Raw genomic sequence first — 14,949 nt, 5'->3', positions numbered from 1 at the left:
TAGTCTGTGTACATTACTGTCAGCTTTTGGTACACAAACATGAAGTTCCCACCTTTCCACATACTCCTGCAGGAAGGCTCCTCTCAATCTCTGCTAGAACTCCAAAGACCCTGAACATCTTCCCACCACCCCTGCCTTGAAGCCAGACTGTCAAACACTCCAGTTTAAAAATAGTGTACAAACCTCCCAGCTCAAATACAGCAAGACTTTTGAAAAATAAGCCAGAAATTACAGAATCACAAGGCATTTACAGAACATTTGTATTTCAGCAGCAAGCTTATGCCCCATGGTTTTCACTCTTTCAAATACAATTATCTCAAGGTGCTCTGCTGCTCTCAGAAGTCCAAGAGAACAACTTCCCTAACAAAAATATTGGAGAGGAGTTACCTTGTGGCTTTGGACTTGCAGCTGCGCGTGGGGACTGTCTGAGTGGCACACTTCCATTTATTCCCTGAGCCGCGTCGTAGCGTACATTCTGCTCCACAAGCCTGGCTGTGGCACCCGCTGCACAAGCTCTGGACAGTATCAAGGGCTTTGGACAGATGCTGCTGCCTGGAAAATAAACACACACAAGGATTTATATAGAAAATAAGTATAAATAAGTAAAATTATAAATACACACAAAAGTAAGAAACAAGATTGAGTATAGGCTAGAATAGACTACAAGAACATTTATCAGAGTGCTAACAACTCCCTACAGAGAATATTAAAATGTTTAAAGTGTCTCATCCTAAAAGCACTCTTTGCCTTTCACTGAAATTTGTTCTGTCGTTTAAACCTTGAAGGGTTGGATATGAAGAATATATTTCCACCATGATTAGCCTGAGCTCTTCCATAGGAACATGACAATACCCAACAGATATTTTTCCCATTTGAATTGTTGCTTGTTCAACAGAACTGGACCAGCTGGTTCAACAGGACCAGCATTTTTGTTCATCTATTCTATTTCTGTATTCAAAATGTGTACAAAATGCTGTATATTCAGAACATTTATTTAATTACTTGGTGGAAGGATCCAAAAGTCAGCTAAACTAATTGTGTCTATTTTGGTAGGAAAGGACCCTATTATAAGCAGTTAAAAAAAAAAAAAGAAAAAACAAACAAACAAACAAAAAAAAAAGCACAGCACAAAACCAGAGAGAAATTCTTTCTGAGCAGAATGGAACTTATTCTCATTCATAGGATCTATATGCTGTTATTGATAAGAAATGTGGAAGAAAATATAAAGTAAAACATATTCAAACAATGGAAACTGTAATAAAAGCACTTATTACAGTAAGTGATGTGAATTATGGAAGCCAAAACCGTGCACTCTAGTTTTGCAGCATAAAAGCAATTGGCTCTCTAAACACAATTAAAAACTTGTAATAGTATGAAGGACTTTGAGATGTCACTTAGGTAAATATTCATTTACCTCTGAATCAAAAAAACTCCAGAACATTTTTGTGGGAGGAGCAAGGAAAAGGAGGAAAGCCCATTTATCATTTATTGTGGTGTTGTCATCATTATTTTCATTAAAAAAAATATTAGGGTAGAGTTTCTGCATCTCTATTTCCTGTTGTTTCTTACCACCCTTTTTATTTTCTTGCCTTTGCGGGGGTTTTTTTTGTATGATTCCGTAAAAAGCAAATCCAAAACCCGCTCAACCATTTCACAAGGTGATCTTCCTATATCTTCTGAACAACAACTCCTCTGCAGAGTTTGGACCCTCTGATTCCATCCAACTTCTTCTCCCACTGCAAAGCCCACCCACCCCTAGATACAGCCAAGCCTGTACAGCAATGGAAAGGGATGCTACAACTACTGCTTAATGATTTTTCAGCATTTTCTGGATTCCAACAATACTTTCAAGTATTTATTCCTTATTTCCTGGGAGCCTATTTTTCCTGTTGGACACTGAGGTAGCCCTGCACCCAGAGGCTGCCTCTCCCAACAGAGATTCCTGCAGAGGTCCACAGTGAGATAACAATCCGTGCTACCAAAGCCCCAGGTGACAATGCATGCACAACACCCACAGCAGCAGAACAGCATCTTCCCCTCTTCTGGTTCATCCCAGTAGCAAGGGATCTCCCCAGAACATAAAGGTGGCTGTTCCAGAGTGATGAGGATAATCTAACAGGGCCCCCACTCTACAGAAGCAAGGTCTCAAATGCCTGCAATCTCAGGCAGAGATTCCTTGAGTCTGCTTCCTTTGGTGTCACCCCCATCCCCAAAAACTTGTGTTGTACTACAGCAGTGACAGCTCTGTCCCACAGCATTCCTCAAAGCCCAAAAAGGTACTTCAAGTGCCATATCTGTCTCTCCTGGGGTTGGGAGTTCTGAAAGTGCTTAGAAAGACCAAGCTGATGGTACAGGGAGTTGGACCAGCAAGTTTTCCTTGTCTCCACCTAAGAGCTGACAGGCTGGATTTCCCTCTCCTACAGAATTCCATACAAATACTGCTACAAATTAAGCAGCTTGCACTCTAAATGGGCAATTCTAAATTCAGAAACAAATTCAGGAGTAACTCCTGTGGGATCAGTAGGTTGTACAAATTGGGTAGGCAATTGCACACAATTTATAAATCTATATTCAGATCAGTTATAAATTTGCAGTGAGGGTCAAAGTGTGAAGGCTTAGACTTTACTGAAAACTAATTGGTTTGCAGATTTATCAGCCAACATGTTGCAAAATCCAGAGCTCCAAGTGCAGCTCAGTAAGGGGCACTGCTGTGTCAACTGCTCAGGCCAAGGTCAAAAATCTCCATCAAAATACTATCTTATTTATTATAAGGATTTCCTAAGAAAATGAGGCTCTGCTGTGGCCAGAATGGGAACTTGCTTTGCACGCACGTCTTTATCAAGGCATTCACACCTGTTGAAGGTTATCACTCACAATCACATAACGCCCAGTCAAATAGAGCTGCTGCTGAGAACAGAGCTGCTCTGTGGTCAGCCACGGTTCCCCCTCCCTGTCACCTTCTGCTCCAGCTTCTGCTTCTGGCTACTCCTTCCCCTGGCCAGCACCAGCCCTTGTTGCACTGCACTGTGAGATGAGCAGCAGAAATGGGGCAGGTGGCAGCTGGAGTGCATTTTGGGTGGGTTTGGCCTCACTCAGCAGCCCCAGCACTGCTGCTGGCACAGGGAACAGCTGGAATATGACTGGAAAGGGACAGGACAGCTCCTCCCAGCAGCAGCAGCCCTTCCTTAGACCTGCCTGATAAGATCATTTCAGCACAACCCCAGTTCCTCAGCAGCTGTTCAGACTTTCATTCGGCTTGGTTTACACATGCACACACACAGCCTTAATACAAAGTCCAGCAAAAACAGCAACAGCTGAAAAAAAACCTTTAATGCAAAAATAGCAGGTGGCCTTAAGAACCAATTTTGTTGTCAGCATCACATGATCCCCACTAGATTGGCAAATATTATTTGCATTCAGTGTGCAAAAGCCATTTGGTAAAGCTCATCCACGGTAAGACAGAATGGTACCACAAGCAAGAGAAAAGAGTGCTTCTCTAGAATGGGATTTTTGCAGCTGCTTACAGGAAACAAAAGCTACAAGAAGTGTTCTGATTCAAGATGTGCTCTGTCTTCACACCAACAACCCAGCACATGGGGCTGTGGGAAAGAGAGCGACTTCAAACTTGTGATTGTTGTACGAGCCATTAAACAAATCCTCCTTCCTCTCATGCTTGCTCGAGATGGACATGCTGCAGACATTTAAACCATATTTCAAACTAGAGATTTTGTTAATTGTGTCACATCCTTGTAAAGCTGGAATGGTAAAAGATAACAAATCTAGCCACAGCATATTTCTGTACAAAACTGAATATTCTCTAGGCAAAGCACATCCTTTAACACCCATGGAAATCTGAGCCCTAGTTTCTAGGCAATGATGATGAAGAGTATATGAACAATGATGAACAACAGCACCTTCCAGGTGATGCAGACAATAAAATTGTGGCAGAAACACAAACTCATAGTGAAAATTCCTGTATCTAGCGTATTGTATTCAAGTGTATTGTAATATAACAATACATTTTGTCACAACAAAAGCCCAAAACATGCAATATTCAGCCCAAATACTTGCTCCACAATGAGGAGCATGCATTTCAGTAGGGCTGCTCAATTCTTGAGGCTTAAGTAAGCAGTGACACAGTTTGCCTTTTTAAAATACAGTTGTTGCCCTGTAAAATCCCATTAGATATGCAAAAATGCAGACATGCTGCAAAAACCTGCACTGGGCTGAAGTAGAACTCCACCATGATTAATTCTGACCTGATTAAAGAAGCACTTGTGCACTTCTGCTACTCCTACAAATAATAAAAACTGAGAAATTTTACCTCAAGTCAGAAATGCCATGCACAACCAAATACTACCAGCCACTTGCTGTGTTGACTGGTACATGATTAAACCCTCCCTCTTTTAATCAGGAATAATTAAATACACTGAAGAGGAGAGAAAGGTGGGGAAAGATTTAAGAAGTGTAAGGGAGAAAGAGGTAATAATAGCTAATAGAAAAGAGAAATAAACAGTGCAAATTTGATAAGCACTTAATTACTTTGCTTATCATCTGCAAGGAAATGAGAAGCTAGAATGCTTGCAAACATGCGTGCATCTGCAAGTATGTTTCAAGCTAGGTGATGCATTATATTTTTTTTTCAGGGCATTTTAATTAGAAATAACTTGGATCCATGAACATTTAGACAAAGAGCCAGCCAGCTTGAAGTGCCAGTAAGATTAAAAAGTGGCCAATTTATATTCAGGAAGGTTACACTAATGTCGTAGCATTTGATGGGTCCTCCATCAGCAGTTCCATAAGCCAATCTCAACACCATTAACTCTTCTGTTGCATTTATTTTCATTCCCACTTCCAAGCACATAGTGCTTCTCTTCTGCTGCAGCACTGTCTAATTTTTACTGCCACTGTGGTCCCACTCTTGTTCATGCATTCTGAATGAAAGAAATGCAGTGGTTCTGGATGTAAAAACAAAATCAACGGGGGAAGTATTAATCTCTTATGACAAGAGGGAAAATTAAAGGATAAAAATTACTTCTCTTAAATTATATAGTTATGCATTCCCCACGTGTTAAGTGCCAAGAGCACCTACCCCAGTGGCTGTGGCTGTTCTACTGCTGGATCTTTTCATTGATGTAACATCAATGCAAAGCCTCACCCAAGTCAGCCTTGGACAGAAATGGGTGTTTGGCAAATAGACCCTGCCAAGGCACCGGCTCAGGCACAGCAACCAAACCAGACATTCTCCTGAGCAGCTCAGAGGAGTGCCAAGTGACACTGGCACTAGCAGAGACTGCTCCAACCCACCCACCTACTCACCAAACACTACAGGAGCTGGCAAGGGCAGAGCAAGAGTGAGCAGCAGCTCCCTGGTCACCAACAAAAAGGCACAAAGCAGCTTCTCACTCACAGCACCTCATGTTGCGGCCGAGCCAGACATCCAGTGCATGAGGTCACAGATTCTGCACACACTTGTGTCCAAACCTGCCCTCAAACCTAAGCCTCAAGTAACCTGCTACTTCCCCTTCACAGATTTATCCTTTCTGTGAGGGGAGCTGACATGCTCCTGAGAGATTTATACTGCTGAAGCATACCCAATGTCAATAATAACTGGACTAAGTTCAAATTACCTGAGAACTAGAAGTGTGAAGGAGGAGGGTAGGAAGTCTGAAAGTCAACATTTCTCTCATGAAAAAAAAAAAAAAAAATTCTTCCTTCTGCCAATTCCTATTAAAAGCTATCATTCTGAGTTAATGACACAGCTGTGCTTTGATACATCATCACCTCTCCCACTGCAGTGGTGATAGAATTGTGAATGTTTTCAGCTTCAGAATAGTGCAGAAACTCCACACTGATATTCTGTTCTGTGCAGATGAACTATAAAAGGTTAAACATCAGGCCAGCCTTTACTGTGGTGAGCCATCACTGAAATATTGTAAATAGCTGACAACCAAACACTGCAAAAAGAGAAAAAAATAGCTTTTCCTGAAGTCAGGAGGTCTGTCTCACCAAATAAATTAGTTTTCTTCCTGCAAGAAAGTGTTGGCCAGAAAAATAAATAGCAAATAACAGACAGTTTAGAATTATCTTCGAAAAATGGAATCTTGGCAAAGTATAGGGGGCAGATCAGGTTCTTTTAAAGGATTAGTTCAGATACCTATGCTGACAAAACGCAAAAACTTAGAGATTTTTTCTTGCAGAGCTATTCCCCAGACACAGGCAAAAATATTCTAAGTTCAACAGAAGAAGGAAGACCATTTTCTGGGAGTAAAAAAGATTTAAACCATATAAAACCATAAAACCATATAAAACTATTATTTCTCACTGCATACAGACATTAACAGAACTACCAAACCAATATTACTTGCCTCTCATAGCATTTTCTGGATGGAGTAAATAAATTTACTCTGGATGGAGTAAATAAGTAAGTAAATGAACTTCAACTGAATATGGTACATATAAATTGTAGATTGCAAAAAGTATATAAATATTTCTGCTCTTTCAGTTTAATGACCTCTGTGAATGCACTCATAACATGTGATAGTGAAGTTAAACAGGAAACCTTACTGAATTTCAAACTGTCAGACCAAATACTTGCTATATGATACTTGCCAAGAACCAGAAAATATTTAACTTCTTGGTAGATGTGGTACCTTACTTAGTAACAGAGAGCAAAGGTTTCCAGACTGTGGTATGCACAACAGTGTGTGAACCACTGGCAACTAATACACAGAGCAGCAACACAGAAGGAAAAGTGAAAGAAACTTCAGCAAGTTTAACTGTGGACAACACCCAAATTATTTTAAAAGGAGAAACAACTTCTGAAATAGTTTCATTTTTAATAAACTGAAGAGGGTTATGCAGAGCATCAGTGACAGAACCCAACATCAAAGTTTCCCATATCTGCTTGGTCTAAGATGATTGGTTTGATTTGCAGGTATTTAGGAGACTTGCTCGTTCCATGCCTCTTTTCCCATGTTTTGCCAAGCATTAACAGTTGTTTTGGTTGGAAGAAATCATGCATCTTTCTGATGGTAACTTTCATGTCTAGACTGAAATAGAACTTTTAGTAATTTCCACCAAAAAGATGGAGTTGCTATGGATGACACTACTTTTAAGTAGAAAAAATATTTAAAGTAACAAATTCAAGATTATAAAGCCCAAGCTTTAAGACGAAGTACCAAAATATTAACTAAATCAGATTTATCAGTAATCCCCTGATCTCCGTCTCAGCATACGGTGAATCACACAAAGCAAGGAAGTGAATGGTGAATTCATAGTCACTACAAATGTCCTGCCAATGCTGGCTACAGGAGGCAGACTCAGTGTGCTTCGCTCTGTTGTCCTGTCTGGCTGCAATCTTTGTTCTTTTGGCTCTGATAATCATTTCCTTGCAGGCCAACCTGCTCATCTGCTGGGAGTCTTATTAAAATGAGTCAACAATTAATGAGATTATCTTTCAACATTTGTTTCAATTTCGGATTAGCACAATAATATAACATGCACTGCTGATGCTGTTCCAATAAACAAAATTACAGAACTTCAAATGATTGTAGTTTGAAAGTAGAAGTTTATGACTGAGATCCTCTGCCAAACCAGACCATTTCTTCACAGAGGTTTTTATTATTCACCTACACTTGTACTCACTGTGATGATGATTTTGCTGATGGTGGAATACTTCATCAGCTATTTAATGAATAATGGGGGTTTCTTAAGTACACAGAGAAAATAAATGTTCAAACCACATGTCCAGAAACACATGACTGAAGGAAGAGCTCCGAGTGCAAGGAGTTCTGTTCAGAGGAATAAATTACTCCTCTTCCACATACTTAGTTCCAGTATTACAATATGTTTCCTCAAAGCCTTGTTTTCACTTTAGCCTCTGAACAAGTATTACCAAGCACAAAGTCTTAGAGAGAAAATATGCAATAGTATTCTTTTACTTGTAGAGACTTTTAATGGCTTGTGTTTCATGAAACAATGTCAAAATCTTTCAGCAGATTTGGACAATATTTTTCTTTGCTATTATTACAACCACAAGACTTACAAGTGAATACAGCTCCTGACCCCACAGCCATGTACCATGAACTTCACGTAGCTAAGAACCACAGGATCCAAAGCCACAAAACAAAAAACACCAAGAAAGAAAATGGTTACAATGAGAAGCATCAGCTCCATCACTCCAGGAAATAGGCAGGGCAAGTTGACCCTGTAGCCCAAGACAGCAGCCCTGCTGTTACTGTCTCATTTCTGCACCAGGGAATCAGGCAATTCCTCCCTCCTTGCCAGCACTGCCTTTTGCCAGTGCCATAACTCATGATGGCAACTTTCAGCTCAAGAGCTGCTTCTCACATGACAGCATTTCACAAAGTTTCAGCAATGTCCTGACTACATCTGCCAACCTCTTCCCCCATCGTGGTAATGGGAGCACATTAATGGGGTGAGTTCTGTGTCTGGGGGGCACTTCCTTCCTTATCCCATGCTCTCTTTACAGCTTCCTTCATGTTTGATGAGGAAGGGCTTGAGCAAGTTTTGTGTGGCTTTCTGGAGTTCCTACTGCATTAACAGTCACTGATTATGAAGCCTACCATAAGAAAATATTGACAGGATACGCCTCCTCCGCATTTTCCCAGAATTATTTTTTCATTTTAGTTTTCTCCACAGAGCTGCATGAGGTGACCAATGTCTCCTCAACTATTATTTTATGCAACAATGAAAATTTTCACTAAGTTTTTGTCACCAGCATATTCTGCACAGACGGCAATCATCACTTGCTAAGTGCCCCAAGCTCATATTTACTAAACAAGAAACCCCATTTGTAAAAACAGATTTACTGATCACAGAAGAATCACTTGTCTGGGCAAGGGTTGTTGCACGGAACCTGGTGATTTTTTCACTTTATTGTTGAGTTTTAGGATGATTTATTTTCTTCTTTCTTTTATTATATATCAGATAAACAGTATGACACCATGTTGGGCAGCCCAATTTAACTTCATATTAAGGAAGGCACCTGCAATACTGGGGTCAGCTGAAGGGAAAATGCATCTGATTATCTCATTCAAATCACTGGAATAATTCAAGAGGATTCATTAGCATATACTTACCAGGCAAGTGCAGGGATTACTCAGACAATGACAGAAAGATCTCCCCTTCCATAATTCATAAGCCATTATAAAATATCAGTGTGCTTAGAGAAATTTGAGTTAACTACAAATTTCATAATTTTGCACAGTATTCATTGCTTCTGAACTTCTCTAACAAGTCACTGACACTTCAATCTTGTTCTCTGCCCAGTTATCTGAGAAGTTATTTCATCTCAACTCAGAGCTATTTTGGAAACTATCCATATGCTTTGAGACATGAAATCAGCTATTTCTGTAGATAAAAGGACTAAAAGAAAACATTTTTAGAAACAGGATGCTAAACAAGCCAAAGCAAAAAGCCCCACAGACCCAAAGGGGAAAAAAATAAAGTATCTAATTACAGAAGATTGTAACTGATGTATTATTGCAGAAGATCTGGACAGAAGTTGTAAAACACAGGCACACTGAAGTAATTTAAAGAAATAAATACATAACATAGTACATCCAAAATGCAGAACAGCCAAAGATGCAGAAAGAAGTCAATCACTCAACACAAGTCAATAAAATTATCACTGATAGATGGAAAGTGTTTGCCTGATCCAGCTGCTGAGCAGTCCGTGTGTGCTGCCAGCCTGTGACAGCCCAGGGCTCACCCAGCAGCCAGCTGTCACGGACACAAGTCCTTCCACCCACTCCCGTCCCTCCCTCCTGCTGGCTGCCCGCTCCCACCCCGCTGTGTGCACCAGGGCTGGCACCCATCTAGCCTCAGGATGTGGTCTGGGAAAGCTGAGCCATCAGAAATGCAACCCTGCCCAAAAAATAAAGCAGCCAGTTCCACACTTTCGTTCACCTTAGATGCACTGGAGCTTGGGCAAAGATGCAAATTTATTGATAGGGAAAGGAATACAAGATTGTCTTTCCAGAAGCAAGTAGCCACTAGGTAATACTGATTTTATTGGATCATATCTCAGTGTGGCTGGAGAAAACAGTAGCGACAGAAAGGGAAAAAAAATAATAAAAACAAACATTATCTAAATGGTTTGAAATATGCTCTAATTATAGAAGAGGCAGCAGGGTATTAACTGCACAATAGCACTACAAGAGGCTACCAGGCACTGCTTCCTGTTACATGAAAGGTTACAAGAGAATGCAAACCCGTGAACTTTATGATGAAGGGGAAGGTGGGGATGCAGAGAAGCCCTGGGGCCCAGCAGGGCAGCACCACGGCCGCCCCATGGCCGCTGCCTTCCTCCCCAAGCCCGGCTGCCCAGGAGCTCCAGCCGCCCTGCCAAGTCATTAACAACCAGCAGCTCCCAAACAAGCAGCTCCCAGGCAATGCTCGCTGCACCAAACCAGAAATATAAAGAACCCCAAGCTGGACACTTCACAAGAATTTAAGTGCTTCCTGCTTTTGACCTGGTTGAGGGGAAAAAAGTGAAGAATAGCTACAAAAAGCCTCGTTTAAGTGCATTTACAGCCTTCCTGTGCAATCATTCAAGGAAGGACCTTCCTTGTCCAGTCTCTTTAAAGCCTAGCACAATTATGCCAGCTTTTACATCACCTCCTTTCCGTAAGGAACAAGAAACCAATCACCATTTCACAGTAACCCACTGGCTCATGATCATCCTTATGTAAGGAAGCCAAATACAAGTTGCCTGGAATCCAAGTGGAGAAAAAAATCCCTCAGCCCTTAATTGCCAGAAATGACCTCTCTTTGTACAGAATTCACTCCAGGTGAACAGACCTGCACGTGAATGCATTTGCCCCTTGAACATTATACAGATTGAAACAGCTTTACACTTCATGCTCTGAACAGCTGAGAGATTAAAATTGAAAAGTATTCTATTGCTTAGTTCTCTCTCCTCTCTTTTCTAGACCTACATTTAAAATCTCAAATGTTAAAAAAAAATAAGAAAAACAACAACTGTATGATGAATTTTGAATGTAATTTTTTAAAACTTATAGAAAGCTAGATAAATCAAACATCTTGTTTCTATGCAAAGTCAAAAATTTATCATACTGTTCCAAAAAGCTTAATATTCCTATGAATATTTATCTTTGAGTGTGCAAATGGATAGAAAAATGCTATTTAAAACAAAAAAAAAAAGTAATGTAATGCAAAAAATACATTAAGGCCAACTAGACTCCAAGAAGAGAAATAACTTTGAAATGGCTCAAGTTTTGTCCAAAACACCTCGAGGATGTGCAACCATTCAAAACGCAAATGTTCGAAGGCCCCAGGACAGACCAAAAACAAGCTGTTCCCACCCAAACTGCAGCTAGCCCAGAGTGAGCAGCCCCCACCAAGATGAGAAGTTCCACCTTTTCCATCATCCACATCCCTGGAATTCCCACTGCTCCCTTCTTACCCACCCCAGGGCTGGCTGGGTTTCTCTCCAGGTCGGGGTAAGCGCGCACTGCTCCCGGGCGAGCGGACGCGGCTTTTACACCAGAGCTTTGTACAGTGGGAACGAGCTGAGCTGGCTCTGGGTGAGCCCAAGAGCTGCAGGAAGGGACCTGGCAGCCTTCTGGCAGCAGCTGCCCACTGGATCACTGAGCTGCTCTCAGAACTGCAGCCCAACAGAATGTTGCTGACTCCTATGTAATATTTAGCGCTCTCCGTAGAGCCTCAGCGCTTGGCATCACTAGAAAGAGCATTGTAATAGTCACTAAAAAAAGTGGATGGCTTGCATGATGGGGAATAAAGTTTTCCAAAACAGAGAGCAAATAAACTCTACGAAATTACTTGTAAAAATAACATTTGTTTAAGGTTAAGCATTTAACTTCTTTTCTAATACAAGGTTTGGCAATGCTCCAATCCCTCTCCACCTCACATGACGTAAACCAGCTGTTGCCTCCCTTTCTTTTTGTTTCCTTTTTTATAGTGGCAGGTCATGACTGCACGGGTGTTTTCACTGGCAATCAAGAGTAACCATAATGCATTAAGTATCTTAGGGCAATGTAAAGGAAGGATTGTTTTTCCTGACCACCTGTCCTTCTCAAGGTCAAGCATTGCCTGTCAAACTGTAAGAAGTACACGGGCATTAAAGTTCCAAACTCTTAACACTGAAGAAACTTAGTCCTTTGTTTTATAATTATTATAAACCCAGGGCAGAAAGGGAGCGATAGAGGACAATTGCATAAATATTATGAATTTTTAGTAGACTCAACAAATACTCTGGGTTTACAAGCATTGGTGTAAACTAACAGACATTTTCTGTTTATACCCACATATCACGAAAAAGACTAAGATAAGGCTCTGTGCTGCAGGCACAAAGAAAAGCATAATGGTGGCAGTAATGAAAACACTGGAGTCCCTGTTGACTTCTGAGTCATGATATCAGTGACCCTTTGAAAAGCCATGGCTTGAAATCAGTTTTTTCCCTTATAGTGAATGCTATCACTAAAAGAATATAAATCTATAAAGTTCAAGTCTTCAAAAACATCAACACTCCAGCAAAGGTACATTTTCCATATATGTTGTGGTCTTTAGTGCTCGGAAAAACTGCTTTGCTCAGGTACCTTCAGACACTCAACTGCCCAAACTGCCCATGGTGATAGCAATGAATGGACTGATATGTGAATTTATATTTCCTGCAGGTACTGTCCCTCCTTTTGCCCTGTCACCCAGTCCAGCAGTCAGCACTGGAAGGATTTCTTTGTATTTCAAACTGGAGGCAGCCAACGCTTCAGCAACAGACTCACTGCTTCTTTGACACTGTTTGGGGGGATCCAGGGATATCTGTCCACTTGATTTAAAACCCACACAGACTGGAATTATTTGCTGTCAGCCTTTCTCTGTGCACTGTCTGTATCCACAGTTCTCCTACACCTGATAGTATAATTTATGTCACCTTAAAGCTTGTAAAATTTATCTGTGCATCACACAGTTAATCGCAAAAAAAACCCAAATGTCACAGCTTCACCACTCTATTTGACCTTCAGACTGCCACTGTTACATGTAAGAATTCTGTAGGCCTAGGCCTTTGCAGACTGAAAGCAAGCCAAAGGGAAAGAGGAAATAGTGGTTATAACACATTATCCTTCCTGAAAGATCCGTAAGGGTTCCTGTCACATTTAAAGGAAAAGGATACACATTAGAGAACAGCTCTTAAGAGACAGACCAGGGAAAGATCAGAAAGTTTCCTAGATCCACATGTAAATTCTTCTCTGGATACAACAAAATGGTATTTAAGGAGTGGGAGCAAAGATGTGATTTCCATCCTTTTAGTTGATTATTAAATGCTAGAGGGGAAAGGGCAGTTTCATAAAAGATAAGGAGCAAATACAATTTTTTAAAACAAGTGTTCTTTGTACCCCCCTAAAAAAGCACATGCCCTCAAGTACTGAAATCAGGAGAAATCGGTAGAACTATTTGCATACATCTACTCTGAGTTTCTCTAGAAAATCTCCAACTCACTCTGCTGGTAACTTCCTTCCCTCTCTTTAGCCTCAGAGGGCTTTCCAGAGAGGGAGACTGGCATGCTAAACCCAAACCTTCCACAGATCAGCTTCACCCATCTCTCTGTGAAAAACCTAATTCAGAATATTTGCTGTTTTACATTAAGTGTTAGGGTTGGGTATGCCTTTTGACTGAACTTACCCAAAGCTGAATTTTCCTCAGAACTGAAAAATGCACTCAGAAGTAAAGCAGTATTTTTAGTAGTATTCTTTAAAACTTATTTACAAGCATACAATGGAAAAAATCCAAACCTTTCACTGGATGGTGCAAAAAAATGTGAGTTTCTTTTAAAATTCTGGAAGCAAATTGTGTACATTAAGTGTGGCATAAGCATTAGTTAAATGGACTATTGTAACATTATAGGTGCAAAGCTGGCTATAAGTCATGAGTGTACACCTACTTCCTAAAACAAGGATATAAATCTCGGAGGTAATGCTTTCTTATAGATATGTCCTCTAGAAACCTTACAGCTATGAACACAGCTCAGTGAATCTGGCAAATGAACCAGGAACTGAAACCACTCACAAACATCAAAAAACGGACTGGCTTTTAAGAAAGTCCTGAGCTGTTGAAAGCAGCAGCAAAACAAGCCCAGAGCAGCGGGGTTATTGGTGTGGCAGATGTACCAGGCAGTCAGTTCAGGAGACTTCAAGCTCATTTACTGCAAATAGGAGGAAAAATCCACCAGAGCATTCCAGCTGTATTGCATCACAAGGCAGCTGATGTTCACCGGTTTATTTGCCTCAGAGTATAAAGTTTAACTCTTGGTGTCTCTGGACACAAACACACCCCAAGCCTTGAAGAGACTAAAGCTTGCCAGAAGCATCCCAGTCAGCCTTACCTGGTTCAGAAGACATTGTCTGCAAACGTAATCCAGTACCACTGCACGAGGAGCTGCTTTTGCAATGGCAATGACCCCACCAGAGGCTCACACTGATCCCATTGACAAGCCCTACAAGTTGCCAGGAAGGAGTTGTCCCCAGAAGCTCGGTTTGTGCTCACAGTTCACATGCTGGGGCTCAGCCACACGATGCTCCTCCTCTCGGAGGGCCAGCCTGTGCTGAGGGGAGAGGTGTAAGCAAACCAGTCTGCTCAGAGAAAAGAGTGAAGTCTGTTCACGAGGAAAGGGGAAAAACAAAGAAATCTGCTTATGTAACGTACAAACTGCTGGAGAGAGGAGGAGGAGAAGGAGGGACTGCTGTAAGTTGTTTTGTCTAATACCTCAGCCACTATGAAAGTTTTGTTACTATTCATTGTGCTGCTGTTTGAAATTAAAACAGCATCAAGGTTAAAGGACAAGTTAGTACATTTTTCTGTTTGGTGCTTTGTTCTCCCTTTTTAATGCATGGTGCTCATGTCAAATCATCCTCTGCATTTCCTAATCTCTCTTTAAATTTATGCCAA

At 41.0% G+C, this 14,949-nt stretch overlaps 1 protein-coding gene across 5 annotated transcripts in view; it reads right to left on the bottom strand.

Annotated features, from left to right (window-relative positions):
* FGD4 (FYVE, RhoGEF and PH domain containing 4) overlaps positions 1-14,949 on the bottom strand; it is a 99,791-nt gene that overhangs the window by 36,117 nt on the left and 48,725 nt on the right. For 3 of the 5 annotated variants that reach the window (XM_064737676.1, XM_064737711.1, XM_064737694.1), the window contains exon 2: positions 388-552. In XM_064737676.1, coding sequence (XP_064593746.1) covers positions 388-552 — 165 coding nt within the window. Of the gene's footprint in view, positions 1-387; positions 553-11,456; positions 11,566-14,386; positions 14,659-14,949 lie in introns of those variants that run through there. The other 2 variants (XM_064737686.1, XM_064737703.1) reach the window with 2 other exon arrangements.

The sequence above is a fragment of the Zonotrichia leucophrys genome, chromosome 1A (assembly GCF_028769735.1).
Source record: "Zonotrichia leucophrys gambelii isolate GWCS_2022_RI chromosome 1A, RI_Zleu_2.0, whole genome shotgun sequence".
Lineage (NCBI taxonomy): Eukaryota > Metazoa > Chordata > Aves > Passeriformes > Passerellidae > Zonotrichia > Zonotrichia leucophrys.
The sequence above is the reverse complement of the archived record's forward strand: the minus strand, read 5'-3'. Positions and strand labels throughout refer to the sequence as shown.